This window comes from Triticum aestivum, chromosome 6B, assembly GCF_018294505.1.
Source record: "Triticum aestivum cultivar Chinese Spring chromosome 6B, IWGSC CS RefSeq v2.1, whole genome shotgun sequence".
NCBI classification, from domain to species: domain Eukaryota; kingdom Viridiplantae; phylum Streptophyta; class Magnoliopsida; order Poales; family Poaceae; genus Triticum; species Triticum aestivum.
Window position 1 is genome coordinate 146436851 of NC_057810.1, and position 15552 is coordinate 146452402.

At 42.9% G+C, this 15552-nt stretch overlaps 2 protein-coding genes across 3 annotated transcripts; one reads left to right on the top strand and one right to left on the bottom strand.

Moving 5' to 3' along the window:
- Positions 1-5475: 5475 nt before the first annotated feature.
- Positions 5476-7255, top strand: LOC123136247 (AIG2-like protein D). The gene is made up of 5 exons (XM_044555582.1): positions 5476-5711; positions 5812-5884; positions 6044-6136; positions 6431-6514; positions 6900-7255. Exons 1-5 carry the CDS (start codon positions 5572-5574, stop codon positions 6990-6992), a joined length of 483 nt encoding a protein of 160 aa, XP_044411517.1. The 5' UTR covers positions 5476-5571; the 3' UTR covers positions 6993-7255.
- Positions 7256-7505: 250 nt separating this feature from the next.
- Positions 7506-15247, bottom strand: LOC123136246 (auxin response factor 5). 2 transcript variants are annotated; one of them, XM_044555580.1, is made up of 14 exons: positions 14807-15247; positions 14551-14669; positions 13235-13333; positions 13083-13139; positions 12830-12985; positions 12652-12736; positions 12462-12552; positions 12154-12318; positions 11922-12044; positions 11773-11848; positions 11560-11689; positions 9243-11095; positions 8506-8696; positions 7506-8198 (listed from the first exon to the last, which is right to left on the bottom strand). In XM_044555580.1, the coding sequence occupies exons 1-14, from the start codon at positions 14856-14858 to the stop codon at positions 8000-8002; spliced, it is 3396 nt and encodes a 1131-aa protein (XP_044411515.1). In that variant the 5' UTR covers positions 14859-15247; the 3' UTR covers positions 7506-7999. The 2 variants fall into 2 exon arrangements, with proteins under 2 accessions (XP_044411515.1, XP_044411516.1); XM_044555581.1 differs by lacking the exon at positions 14807-15247 and having other exon boundaries at positions 13062-13139; positions 14551-14589.
- Positions 15248-15552: the final 305 nt, after the last annotated feature.

Below are 15552 nucleotides of genomic sequence, written 5' to 3' on the forward strand. Positions count from 1 at the left end.
ATAATATATAAGTGGTTTTTATTCAAGTATTAAGGTCTATGACCTAGAGTCATAATGTTGTTCTTGGTGAATTGCTAGTCAATATAGCAATGCTCATCTTGTGCAGCCCCGGTTTACAATATGGGCATGCCATGTTTCAGTTGGTTTTGTTGCCATATCAGCACTGAACAATGTATTGGGCTCCAGCGGCCTATATCCTGCTACCTGGAAATTGTAAACTTGCTAAACTTTCAACTTGCACTTTGTCAGTTTGAACTGTTGTAAGTTCTCTAAAATGTTAGCGTGCACTATTTCTAGTTTGGAAGGAAGAATCAAGGTGAGATGGGTTTCAGCCGTCTAGTTGCCTCTGGCAGCCGTGCACACGCGGTTTTGACATAAGTAGGGCCGACATAGAATGTACAGCGGGTGTCGCACAATATGGCATCACGTCGTAGCTTAGCTCTTATATGAATAAACTAGATCACTGATGGCGCTCTGTGCCGCGCCCATCTATTTTGACGATAGAATGACAATAATTTGCAACAAAGCATACTATATATGAGCATGATGCATACATGATCAACTATTCAACTTATGAAGTCTTGAGAATATGGTTGTGCTTCTAGCCAAAAAAATGTTTCAAGATAACACTTTCGTGCATAGAATTGCTCACAACTTGCAAAGTTTAATACATAGGCATACATGACCAAGAGTAGTGGCTGGTCCCCGCCTCGTGCAGGTTGGTTCAAGATTAATGTCGATGCTAGTTTCGTGGAGTCCATTAGAGAAGCCAGTGTGGGGGTGGTGGTCATGGACGAGGAAGGGGAAGTTATTGTTTCGTCGTGGGATTTCATTGATGCATGTCAAAGCATGGAGGAAGCGGAGCTTAGGGCTTGCATTGCCGGTCTCATAGGTATTTTTCTTCATAATCCTGTAATTTTAGAGACTGATTGCGCTTTTGTTGTAGCGTCTCTTGCATCGGAGGACTGCACAAGATGAAAGCGTTGAGCCTCTCGAAGTTGATCAACAATTTTCAATTGTCAAAGATTAGCCGTTCGGCCAATATGGTGGCACATTTAATCGCTAAGTATAGCTTTCACAATAGATTAGATGGTATTCTTGTAAATGACGTACCGCCCTGTGTGGTGAATATTGTATCGAATGAGTGTACGGGTGTGGCTGGTTAATTAATATTAGGTGGTGTTCAATAAAAAAAAGAGTCAGTGATCTTTCATTCCATAGCTAGCACATGCCAGAAAGATCCACGAGATAAAGAATGAACCGATCAGCAAATTCAGCAAAATATGACATTTCTAGATTTATTCAAAGAATATGCAAGAAAGTTAGACCAACATGTAGATATTGATAGTGAACTAATTGATTTCTAAGGCCTATAAAATCCTTTCTGGACCCATTCAGTTGGTTTCAAGTCTACATTCGAAAACAGAAAATGGACTGCAAGAGCGTACAATGATAAAATCGATGTAAAGGGAACCTGTAAAGATTCACTGTCAATTGACTCACGGCTGTTACGTAGTAGCATCTACGTGTGCTGGTTTGACGCATGCAGATGGTACACACATGTTAAAAAAATGTATTTACTGGTCAAATTCCAACATCATCTGCCTAGACAGAAATCTACATAGATCAATTTACCCTGGAACATGCTGGAAGATCAGATCAACAAATAAGTAATTCTGGAACAGGATTAACCGGCTGCTGTCCATCGGAGATCGGGTACCCAAGAATTTCCCCCAAAACGGGCGCTTGCGCCGAAGAAAACAGAAAGGAACGCCCGCGTTAGAAGCAGGGGGCGTATCACTCGCGTCGCCTCGCTCGACTTGCCTCTGCTCTCCACCTGCAGCAACCTGGGCCTCGCCCAGCTCGCCCCCAGGATTTGGATCCCCCTTTTGCCGGCGCCTGCCTCGCCCGGCGGTTTTTCCTATTTGCCGCTCGCTGCGGCAAATTGCCGGAGCGAACAAGCGCTCGGGGTGGGCCGGCCCATTAAATGCTTGAGAGTTTCCGGTTTTGGGAACGTTCTAGCTGGTCCCCAGACGGTTTTCTCCGGTTTTGGGACCTTCTAGGGGTTCCTGAAACGTTTGTTTTTCCTTTTTTATCTTTTTTTCGTTTTTATGTTTCATTTTTCTGTTTTCTGATTTCTTTTTCTTTATTTTTCATTTTTTCATTTTTCATTTTTCTGTTTTAAAAGTTATTTTCTTTTTTTTTCAAAAAATATTTGTGTTGCTCACAATTGTTCAAATCTTCACAAAATGTTCTCATTTTTTAAATTTTGTTCATGCTTAGAAAAAATTGTTCAAAACTTCACAAAATGTTCTCATTTTTCAAATTTTGTTCATGCTTTCAAAAAATTGTTCAAAACTTCACAAAATGTTCTGATTTTCAAAAAAAATTCCTGACTTGAAAAAAAGTTCATGCTTTCAAAAAATGTTCAAAGTTCAAAAAATGTTCTCATTTTCAAATTTTGTTCCTGACTTTAAAAAGAATGTTCCTGGCTTTCTATTTTTTTTATTTCTCTTTTTTCCTTTTTTGTTACTTTTTTTAGTTTCTGTTTCTTTTTTTATGTTTTTTTCACAATTTCACAACTTTGCAAAATTTGTTTGCAAATTAAGAAAAATGTTTGTTTTTCCAATTTTTGTTCATGAGTTTCAATAAATGTTCCTATTTCAAAATTTGTTCGCATTTTTCAAAAAATGTTCGTGTTTGAAAAGTTTCGTAAAATGATCCCGTTTCAAAATTTTGTTCACATATTTCAAATTTTATTTGGGAGTTTTAAAAAATGTTCACATATTTCATACGACCTTCTTTTTTTTTGTCAAACATAACGTTCGCGTACAAATATTAGAAATGTTCGGATGTGCGCTCGGTTTTGTTCTTAATATGTTGTGCTGCGGTAGAAACTAGGTAGCTCTCTAGATCAGCTGGTTAGCTGCACTTGTTTCACGCGTCTGGCATTCTTTTTATAGAGTCCGGTCGGCATTCTGCCGCAAAGAGTGGCACATAGGAGCTCTCTCGCCTGGCCAGCCTCTCCACCAAGCGACGCTCCTGTAAAAAAGCAATCGGCCGAGCAGTTCCCAGTCCAGCTAGCTAAATGGGCTAGGGACAGAGTCCCATTGTACCAGAGGGCTCAGATTTTCCTCGGAAAAAGCGCCCCTCCAGGGCTTTTCGCCCACGAGTTAGCAGATGCGGTTCAGCACAGAAAATCTAACAGCCTGGAGTTGCTCAAAAAAATATCTAACGGCCTGGATGGCCAGATCAGGAAAACAGATGGCCAGAAACGCATATGAGACATGGGAGGGCTGGAAAATGGCTCAATTTTACTGTCCTAAATAAAAATAAAATAAAATAGGTTGAAATTATCCAGCGCGTTCATATCAATCAAGTAACAAGCTGGCATTTATCTCAGGTGTACTTTCGCAACTTTTATAATCATACTGTAAATTGAAATCATAATAAAAATATATTGCCTCTCCCCGCAAAAATAAAAAAAATAAAAATATATTACCTTTGGAAACCATAAAAAAAATTAAGTGTCTTCAGTTTCAGAATGCATTTAGAGAGTACTAGTTCATAGTAACCAGGGACATGTCTTGTCATCCCAAGATAAGTGGCATGAATATAGTCTAGACGATATATTTGCCTTTTTCAGCCAATGAGGGCAGTCCAATGTTATCTTCTGCATACTGGCCAACTAATGCAACTAATTTCGGCCTTAGTTATTACCCGAGGCAGCTCTGCAGCTTAGTTGTGGTTCAATATACTATCACCAGGGCTCCATCGGTATCGAGTAGGCTCTATAAATTCTGAATTCTTTCAAGGAGATTATTGAAAACGCATAATGCGTTGTGATGTGAAGGCACAATGATGTCTTTGCTTGATATTTGCTCTTTTTCTTTTTGCAATAGTTGGTGCTTACTCCTCGATAGACTCAATGCTCATGATGCCGGTGCCACTTCAGTGTTGTTGAGTATGATGCCTCCTCTTGTTCTATGCCTCTTTCACCGGCCTCACACCGTTGAAACATTTGATCACTTTGTTTTTTCAATATATCTGTGTTTTAGAAATCCTTTTGAATCAAAGAACAACAAGGTTTGCCCAGCTTCGGTGAGGGAGGAGCAATGACGGTGGCGCGTCTTCGGCTCGCTTCAGTGCTTATAGTCGTCGCTAGATGGTCCACGGACATTGTTGTAATTGTTATTACCTTTGTTATTATTTGTACTGTCATAATTGAAAATGAATAAATTGAAAGTTTCTCATAAAAAAATAAAGAGAGTTCTTTGTTATTATTTGTACTGTCATTATTTGTACTGTTATTATTTGTTCGGCTTCCAATGCTCCACCTTGTATAGGTGCTAAGGCTGTCATATAGACAAAAAGTCTGATGTGGCAAGGTAATTAAAAGGAGAGAGATGAGTGTGATGACCCAGAAAGAAACAATGCCAAGCGCGAGAACCTAGGGAAAACACTTAAATTGGAAGGATCCCACCAATATATGAATAACTTTAGTTGCAAGATCATTAAATGAAGGATGCTTAGCACCAACAAATTAAGGTCATGTTTGGTTCATAAGTCCTAGGAGTTTTTCTAGTCCCAACTAAAAAGTCTCTAGTCCCTAAAAAGTCCCTCCCTGTTTGTTTCCAGAGACTAAAAAGTCCCTAGTCCCTTCCTAGAGGTTATTAAATGACCATGTTGCCCTTAATATATAGAAAAATAACAATCAAACAACACCATGGGGTGGCGGGCCAATGAATGCATGGAGAGGCATTGTTGGAAAATTCCCAAAAAATCCCAAAAAAGACTCTCCTTGAGAGTCTTCTTCATTTAGTCCCAAATGCCTAGTTTAGTCCCTAAAAAGTTCCTCCCGTTTGGTAAAAAAGTCTCTAAGAGGGACTTTTTCTAGTCCCTACACAAAAAAGTTCCTGGAAACAAACACCTCCTAAGCACCTATGCATTGGGGGCTTTAGAGCATGCTTGGATACAAGGGACTATTTTTAGTCTGACTTAAACTAGTCTCTTTTAGAGGCTAAAGTTCCAATCACCCCTGACTAAAGAGAGGCTAGAACTAGTCTTGAGACTAAAATTTTTTAGTCAGGGGAACCCTACTAAAATGTGGATTAGTCCTCTCTCTCCTCATTTAACTCATCTCCTTTAACACATGCGAGTTATAGATTTGAGGGTTTGGAGGATAATAAATGCTCATTAACTCGATTTTAATCTATTTAGTATTTGTATCCAAACATGGGCGAGGCTAGCAAGTTTTAGTCCCACTACTTTTAGTCATGAGACTAAAACGTATCCAAGCATCCTCTTAGTTGCTAACATTTTCAATGTGCTTAACATCTCATGTAAGCACCAATACATTGGAACTGGCCTTTACTCGAACAGATCCCCACGATCCGGAGGTTGTACACCCATGGTCAGCAACCTTAAATAAAACACATTTTTACCCCTGAAAAAAACAATGTCACACGAATGCTGATACAGTACCAGATACGCATCTTCGTGTAGCGTCCGGCCTGTGTTTCCCCGTCCCCTCTTTGCAGCTGTCACCGGCGGCTACTCTACTCTCCCCGCATGGCGTCGCCTCCACCGCCGGCTCCCGCCGCCGCGGCCGCCCACAGCGTGTTCGTCTACGGCACCCTGATGGCGGAGGAGGTCGTGCGCGTCCTCCTCGGCCGCGTCCCGCCGTCCTCCCCCGCGCTCCTCCCCAACCAGTACGTGCGCCCTCCGCTCCACTCCTCCCGGCGTTCGTCCTGTGTTATCCCTCTCCCTCTGCGCCCCCCTTTCGCTCTTCTCACGTTGCTTTTGTCGCAGCCAGAGGCTCAGCATCAGGGGCCGCGTCTACCCGGCGATCCTGCCCGTCGACGGCAGCAAAGTCCCCGGGAAGGTGCGTGCAATCCCACACACACACACATCGCGTTTGCTTGGTGTTAATTTTCTTAGGTTGGCCGGTGCGAGTTAAGATGTGAGAAATGGCGAGTACTGTCAGTATGGAACGGTTGAAGTGCAGAAGGAGTGACAATCTGTTCCTGTGTCTGTGCTGCAGGTTTGGAAGGGGATCACTGACAGGGAGCTCGATGTGCTGGACATCTTTGAGGATGAGCAGTATGTCAGGGAAACTGTTGGTATCTCGCTGACCGTAAGTCCATTCGCCGGCCTAGTTCTCTGCTCCAGTCGATGGTAGCCGGATTCATGCCGAACCGCAAAATTCAGTAGAATGTTCAGTTGGAATCAGTTATCCTGATACCCTTTTTAATGATTGAGCCCTCTGTTTGGAGGGGGGAAAAGCATGATTTTCGTATTTGTCTTTAAAGGCATGCAGATATTACTGCTATCAAGTGGTTTTGTTCTATCATGAAAGGATGGCACCTTAGAGAACAATTCTTCACTAGACTGTTCCACGGAAACAGGACTGAGTACTTTGGCTATGCAGGATTCAGCGGACACAATGATCGCCTATACATACATATGGGGGAATGTGGATGATCCTGACCTCTATGGTGAATGGGATTTTGATGTGAGTACTTCCCTTCATGCTAATCTTAAGCATTTTTTGTATGATGAATGAAAGGCAGACAAACACCGCCGCTATCTAACTCAGCGCATGCACCAATCTGATGATGCTATGAGAAAGCAAAGCTGTTGCAACATATGTTATTAAATTACACGTATAATGCTACTATTTGTTAAACAGTCTCCATTTGCTCAGCTGATACGAATTCTGATACGAAGAATAACATCACTAATTTACCGTGCTTGATTTAATGAAGTTCTGAGTATGCCACTATTTGCTGCTCACTGGTATATGCTATTTGGCAATGTCTTGCTCTCTTCGGATTTCCGGGGCATGTTTCCGTAGTATCCATTCAAGCACTGACCTGTATACTACGTGGTATCTGTAGGAATGGAAGAAAGTGCATCTGAAGGACTATTTCACAATGACACAAGATTTCAAGGAGGAACTGGAACAGCTTGAATCTGAGACACATGATTGAAGCTTGCCAATCATTCTTCCAGAAGGATTAATTCGCCAATTTATTGTATGTGCTTTGTTCAACCAGCTCTAATGTGAATTGTAAATAAGGTATTCATCGGATTGCCATCAACCTAGCAAAAAAATAAATAGTTTTCATATCTTGTGACGACCATAGACTCGAGGTGTTCAAGTCTACGTTCTTTTCTGTGCTTTTTGGATCCGTCAATGCTGCTTGAGACATTTGCATGTGAAACAAATTAAACTTGAATTTGTTTTGCGTAAGTTGTACTAGCCCTTTTGCCTGTTTTGCCATATGCTGTCATGTTAAAATTTTGCCTATGGTATATACCTATCAGTCACACTCTTCATCCCTCTTGATCAATGAACAGTTAATAAGTTCTGTCATAAAATTCAGCCAAAATAAGGGGTAGAGAAAGTCGTGCTTCCAAAAAACATGTGTAAGAGGTAGTCCTGGCAATAATCAACAAAACTCATCACATTTCCAGTATGCCATGAAAGGTCAACAGGTCCATTTGGCGGATTTAGAACCAAATTTCATATGGGTGTTTGATAAGACCAAACAGTAGAACTACATGGAGGCTTGTTATCTCAGTTTCATTTTTTTAGTAAACCTAGCAGTTTCTATTTGGGGATGGTGACCTTAATAAGGGCTACACACAACCCAACAATAGTCCAGTACAAATGTTCTTCCCAAGAACATACTATCTTCAGATCTGCCTAACTGTCTCAGGTCTCTAACAACTCTGGGAAAGTTTTCAGTTCTCATCCCTACGACTCGTTTCAACTGATAAAACTACATATATATCCAAAATAAAACCTAATCTGAGGAGCATTTTTCCTCACAGCTATAAGCTGACGCATCTACACTACATTCTTCACTGCATTTCTTTTGCAGCTTTGATGATTGCTGTAGTACACATGAATCCATAATGGTGAAGACAAATAGTGAATACAACTAACCAAGATGTTAACATGATAACTATGTGAATGCGCCTCTAAGTCATGTCATTCGAATTGGTCATAGGGGCCAATGGAAGGGTTCCCGGAGTTCTGCTCGTAACGAGGCTTCCAAGTATTCCCTCCATCTGAGCTGCTGCAAGCCTGGTTGGGCAGAACATTGCTCCCTAAATCACCATCCAGACTCATCTTCTGCACTTCTTGAGGGGACAGGATCCTAATGCACTTCACGCAATTCACAAACTCCCTGCATCATCCACATGAAAAAAATTAGGGCAGCGATGGATAGAATCTCTCACGGTGAACATTCATGTGCACATCCTATATGCATCAACACAAACTTAGATGTATGAAAAGAGGATAGTGGCACCAAACACAGTCTATTCCAGTTTTTTCCTCCCCTATTTATGTTTCAGTTATGTCAGCGTCCTGGATTGATCCTGTTTCACATTTCTAAACATTTCTACATGTGTCCTTTTGACAAACTTTATTTGGTTCAGACCGGGAAGTTTAGAAATTCAGTTAAACACAGGCAGAAAGGCAGATGGACTTACTCCCATGGGTCATCGCCGAGAAGTAGGACGTCATCCTCATGATCTGTGTAGACTAGCTTCCAACCGATTCTCTGTCGGTCTTCAAGTTGCCCCTCTATACCAAACATGCGGGCCAAAGCTTGATTCAGTTCTCCATATCCAGAGAACCTACCGATGTCAATGGACCGGCCTACAGCTCCACGCTTGTACACCTACAAGACACAGTTTAAGCTAAGATACAAAAGGGGAAGCATACAACAAAGAAAGCATACTCTCAAGAGAATATGGCTCCATAATGAGCATGGCCATACGAGGGCCCTGATTTCCAACTAACCCTTTAACAAGCTTTTAAAGCTCTATGTGCCTATGTGTGACCATCTCATCCACTACACATAGAAGTGTTGTCTTACAACATATATCTCATGCAATCAGTTCTTATCTGAACCATCAACCACCATTTCAAACATTATTACATACAGAATGTAAAAATTATATTGGTAAAAAACTGTAACTTTGCTAAACTACAATTGTTGTTGTGTGCATTCCTTTTTTAAAACTTTTTTACAGGCAATTGCAATGACATTATTTTATAACTAGCTGCTGGATCATAACTTAGTTTTGAGATGGTCATGTTCTTAAAATATCTCAGTGGAGGGGCTTCATTTTGCTACTATTTGGTAATATAGGCACCACACGACATATACTGCCTTAAAAATCGTACTTTCAATAGGATAAGCACATAACAGAAAAAGGAAAACCTTGGTGAATGTACGCATCCTCTGTGGTGGAGCAGCAGGAGGCCAAGAACTTCTGTTCATTAAGGCACCATCATTAATTGCAGAATCGATGGAATTAAAAGCCATATCTGATTGACCAAATGACTGTGAAACCATGGAGGTTGATATCTCTTGACGGGCATCCTTTTGCATCTGGTAGTTGTTCTCATCATCAGTTGAGAAATGATTCTGATACTTCACAGAATCAAGTGCATTTTCCAACAAGCCTTCTGTTTCCATAGGAAACCCTAATGGGCCATCATTGTTCATCCCAAAGAGGGCACTGTTACTTGGATCCACACCTTGAATTTCTACATCAGGAAGTTCATCTTTGAACATCTGGTGCTGGTTGAAGTTAGAAGTGGCGAAACCTTGATGCAGAAGTCCATCTGTTTGTGAAGGCCATAATGAAGTTGCTGACGAAGCTGTTTCCAGGTTGTCTGTTGGCAGTGCATTGTTCATAAAATTTTGAAGGCCGGACACAACATTTGGTAATTTCGAGGTGATCGCACTTGACTTAACACCATTGTTTAACTTTGGCAATTCCTTGGTCGTTACTGGAGTGACTGATACAGCTTCAATGGGGGTCAGAATTGACATCTGAGCAATAGAGTGTGGCACCTTCTCTGTGCTGACTTTGCAATGATCATTCCTGCCAATGGTTGGCTGCGCAAGATGGTTGCCATTAGCTGTGGAAGGGGATGTCGAACAAGAAGGTATTTCTTCTGTAACAGCAGATTGTGCAGCACCCGGAACTATCATGGTGTTACCAGTTTTGGGGATCACACTGGTAGAAGAGATCTGTGCAAAGGCAGCTTCTGACACATATGTAGGTGCAACCTGTTTCTGTGAAGGCTTCTGCTGTTGCTGCTCTTGCTGAATGGGCGGTGGCAGTTGTGTTGTCTGCAATGAAGAAGTTCTGCAGTCCTGTTGGGGCATCACTTGTTGCTGGGCAAGCGAATGTGAATTCGACAACTGCTGTTGCATGTCTACAAGAAAATTTTGCTGCTCTTGGATTATTGGTAATCTTGAGAGTGTAACTGCGGATTGTGACATCAGTGACTGCTGCTGTAGTTTCTGTAACAGCTGCAAGTGGAGTTCCTGCTCGGACAATTGTGTTTGCTGACTTGCCAGATTAGCTAGCTGCCCAGGCAACTTATTTAGCTGCTGCTGCTGCTGCTGCTGTAACTGTTGGTGAAGTAAAAGTTGTTGCTGCTGCATTTGCAAATTTTGGTCCTGCAGTTGATGAGACTGAAGCAGGTGCTGGCCACTGGACCCATGCTGGTTTTGAGTTGGTGATGGTGGCGGTTGTTTTTGTTGCTGTTGTTGCTGCATCTGATTCTGGAGAATTACTTGTGCCTGGACATTATTAGTTTGAGGCTGGGCCTGGCTTAGGGGAATTGCTTGGATACTGGACTGCTGTTGCCTCTGCTGATCTTGCTTCTGATCTTGGTGATTTCTGATGGCACCTAGCTGATTCAACGGAAGTGCTGCATTTGACAAATCATTAATAGGTTTCATTTGCTGATGGAGTTTGGGAGGATTAAACTGCATGCTATTCTGTTGTAGTAGATGGTTCTGCATATATAACTGCCTTGCAAGATCGGCAGCGCCAATATTTTGCATCGCAGGGTTACTCGCTGATCGGTAGTACTCGGACTGCATGGCTGTGCTAGCTAATGAGGAGCTCTGCTGCCGGTTCATGTTCATCCACTGAACCAAACTCAGGCCAGGCATTGTAACGCTCTGGGTTTGAGGGTCCTTTATGCATACCTCCTCACCAAGCCAAGGCATTGCTCTCTTCAAAAGACTTTCCATCTCTAATGACTCATCATCTGTTAATTCAAATTTAGAAGAGCATGAAGCATGCAAATTATCAGACATGATATGGTAATATGGTTAGCATTCTCCAATTTTAAGAACAGTGGCATCCATTTACTGACACATTTCAGTTCAATCTACTGTTTGCAAGACAACATACTTGATTATCTGTTGGTATGTTAAGATATGCAGACAGGTTATCTGTATGGCACATAAACTACGGTAAAATCTATATTCACATGCTTCTTTTGATGCACTTTATGTGCTGGAAGACTAAGAAACATAGTATATTCTCTTCCAGAAAAGAAGATAAAAAGTACCAAAAGCAGTCAATCACCACTCCACCAAGTAGTCTTTATGTATCTTTGCAATTAAGATCTTTACCCCCATACATGCAGTTAACATAGTGATTTGAAGAAATTCACCATTTTTTTACTGCAAGAATTCACAGTCTTTGTCATACTTATACCAGACGTACCTAATTGCCTAGGGCGCTTCACACCGAAGAATGGCTGGGGACATATGAAAAAAGGAGCAGCAAGCGGTTCAATCTCCCATATTGAAACTCTGTTCCTTCTTTCTCCTGCAGCCGACTCGTCCCACCCAACCTATCAGAGAAAATCAAATCAGTGAATCAGAAAGAATAACACAGTGCAAGAGCTGCAATTAGGATGGCGTTTGTAAATCCAACCTGTAAGCTGCGCCACTGGGAATTTTTCCATCTCACTGGATCTAGATCACTTATTCCAGTTATCGTACCCATGTACCTGAAAAGTATTAGATATGTCAGCACTATTTGGAGCTTCAGAGGTAAGAGTTTGTATGGGTAACTTGACATACCGTCTTGTTCCTAGTTCCTCCGTCTCGCACATCATGCGGAAGCGCATCCCTAAAGAGATCTGATTACTGTACATTGCCTTCTGGTATTTGGCAAACGGGATAACAAATTCAGTAGGACTGGCCCTGAAAGTCCACAGTTCATAACATAGTCATGATAGCTACTGAATCTACGTAGAAACTTTTAGGTAATTAGCATGGTTATTGAAACTAAACCGCAGATTTAGAAGCTCACCTAGGGTTATAAAATATGGTAAATGGGCTGGTGTTGGCAGAAGCATGTGCAGCTGCGGCAAGGACACCTATGTGCATACTGTCGCTTGAAAGTACCGAAGACGATATGTTCGTGGGCTGTCGGTTAGCGCGCCTGATTCCCAGTAGAAGTTGCTGCTTTTCATCTCTGGAATGTAGCAAATAAAACGAAAATGTGGCATTTACATTTCCAGTTCTGTTCTCTATTTCAAATAATCTGCTGCTAAAATTGGAACTCTAGGATGAACCGATATATGCTTAAAGAAGATGGACGGAAGCATGGGCATTTACCTAACAAATATGACAGAATCACCAGCAAATAGCTTCTTGCCACTCACAAAGAGGCTCCAACCAGTAGTAAGTAAATGTCTTTTGGGCTGACCTGGTTATTACCAAGCGCAATTATATTAGTTAAACTCGAATCGTACTCAGTTATTGCAGCAGAAGGAAGCTCTCCTCAATTGTACTACATTTTCTGTACCCCGAAATATATGACGGAATGTCCACACATTGTCATGTATATCCCTGGCCTGCAACTCTTGGCACGGAGGCTGCAACGAGAAATCCTACAGAACAGAGTAACGAAATTAAGATGGCACCATGATACTGGTACACGAGCTTTGTCGTGGAAAAGACCTGGAAATCTGATGCCTGCTTACCAGGGAAGGGAATATCTTCTCCGCGGCACGGCGAGGCACGGAGAAGCCTCCGTGCGTGCTCGTATCGCTAGCGGTGAGCGTCTTGCAGAAGAACTCCATCTGTGGCCTCGCTTGTCTCAGCGCAAGCTCTGACAGCTGCAACGCCTCTTTTGCATACTGATAAAAACACATGATCAGGAGCAACACAAGGATTAAGGGATTGGAAACATGCAGAGAAATTCTTGGGGAAAACCTGCAGAATTCAGATGCTTACTGTATTCACTGGCTGAAGAGTCATCTGTGCATACACCTCATCAGTATCCGGGTCTGCCTGAAAAAAAAATCAAGAGACAACATCTTTCAGAGCTTGCAATAGCGGGCATGCCGTGTTTGTCGAACAGTAGGGGCAGTGGTCTGTTAGATTACTTGCAAAGTGACGCTGTGCAGAAGACATATCAACTTCGATGGAAGGTTGGGGTAGCTCGGCACGTGTGCTTCGACATCCTTTTGCATAGAAGCTGCAACCTGAACCAGACACATACCAAGTCCAAGTAAGTTCCTTTTTCTATTTTGATTTGAAGATAAAGAGAAGTTCACTCGCAAAAGAAAAAAAGATAAAGAGAAGTGACTATTATTATTGAATAAAGATGCAACACAGCGTTTTCATCCATACAAAAAGTAAGAAATTCAGGCGGCTAAACCAAGTACCAGGTATTTTGGACAAGGGTTTTCCAAAAACAAATCCAGCTGTTTTCTGTACACGTATGCACTGTTATCCTACCAATCATACATTGCTAAAACTTTCCGTTGTAAAACATGAATTATCTCATGGAATGATTAAGGAAGTACAAGCATTCAAACATGCTTCCCTTTTTATACGCCAACTTTCTGCGGCTTCCCTAAAAAATTAGGAGAAAAGTAATTTTGAAGTGCAGAAAGTGCAGCCTCATGAGTGAACTCCTTTTAGATGAACTCTGCATGCATAGGTACACTGCTAAAGTGTTCCCCCCACATATCATCATGGGCAACACAGCCGAATGTCCCACATACATTAAAAAAAACTTATTTTTCTTGCTGAACTTTTTAAAAGGGGAGCACAGTTGCAGAATTAGGGATTGATCTTTTACAGAATCTATCAAGAACACCGTAGCATATCAGCTGAAAATCTTTCTGAAAGCAGGCTGTTTTTCCAGTGCAGAATCAGTGGAAGGTGCAACAGAAATCAGGACCATAAATGCAAGCAATGCAAAGCTATACATGGATGCATGTTGCATGTACCAAACTTGATAACAAGAAAACAGTACTCCTATGCTCTACAAGGCACCAAAAGCCAACAGAAGGAAAGGAAGCAAGTAGGCCCAAAGCTCCCAACCACTCCTCCAATAACCCAAGAATACCACTGGCTTGAGATAGCAATTAGTAGCAAGCAAGTATAGTCCCCCAATCACAACTACTGAAAATGCAACATGTTTGATAGCATCTTTTTTCCCCCTAAGAAGACCATGTTAGGAACCCTCTTGAACTTCAAAGGATTCTCCCATGGTAGATTAAATCATCAAAAAAAACATAAATAAAAAACAAATGCTTACTCTAAAAGAAGTATAGAGCAGGGAATCGATTTAGTTGGCTAGAGGCGCAAAAAAGGAGGGGAGATAATCATTCTTCAAGAACAGAACCAGTGGGAGCATAGAACGAACACTGCGGAAATGGCACTCGCCAGTAGATAGGTCTCACTCACTCACCTGCTCGCTGTGGCCTTGGGGGAAGTAGACGACGAGGCTGCCCACCGGCGGCAGCGACACCAGCGGGCCGGCGCAGGCGTGCCACAGCTCCCCGTTGATCGCCGGCGCCTTCCGCTCCCCTGCGCCCACCACCGCGTCAGCGACCAAGAAAAGGAGAGACCCCTCCTTCCTTTTCTAGCTGTACCATCTCCGCCTCGTCGAAGCGCGGGGAGGGGCCGGAGAAATGCGCGAAAAGCAAGAAAGAAGCAGCAAGTACCTTCGCAAGGAGCCGGCGCGGCGACGGCGGAGCTCGCCGGCGACTGCGCCATGGCCGCCTTCTCACACGCGGAAGCTAGCTAGCTTCGGCGGCTCCCGCGCATGAGTCACAGAGGAGCGCACGCGGCGCCGAGTTCTTCTTTTTCGCTCCTTTTCGCGGTATGGGTCCCGGTCACCGGCTGGCTCGCCGGCCGGGCTCTTCCAGAAAGCTGCCGTGCCCCAGCGAGCGGCGGCGGCGCCTCCGTCCCGACAAGCTAGACCAGAAGCAGCAGCAACACGGAGACCAAGGACCCCGTCTAGTCCTACCACTAGAGAGAGAGAGAGGGAGCTAGAGAGAGAGAGAGGGATGAGAGTTGTGAGCTTGCTGCCGCTGAGGCAGGCCTCTGGGCTTTGCTGTCGCTGGTTCGTGCGTCGTGTGTGCTGCTGCCTGTCGGGAGTTAAAACCGAGACGCTTCTTCTCTCTCTCTCTCTCTCTCTCTCTCTCTCTCTCTCTCTCCTCTTCGAGTTCTTTTTTATACTCCGTTTTTAGTGAAGTGAGAATCGCACCCGAGGGAGCTCCGTCCGAGCTCATCTACGCTTCAGCTCAGCTCGCGGCTTTTCGGGAGGCCATTTCGTGCCTTTTTCTAGTGTTTCAGGAATTATCCCTTCTTTTCAGAAAAGGGGCAATAATACCAACCCCCATTTGTGGGCCTTTTTGGTTTAACAGATTTCTAAGGGAATTTTGGTGTATTTGAAAATTTTCATCAA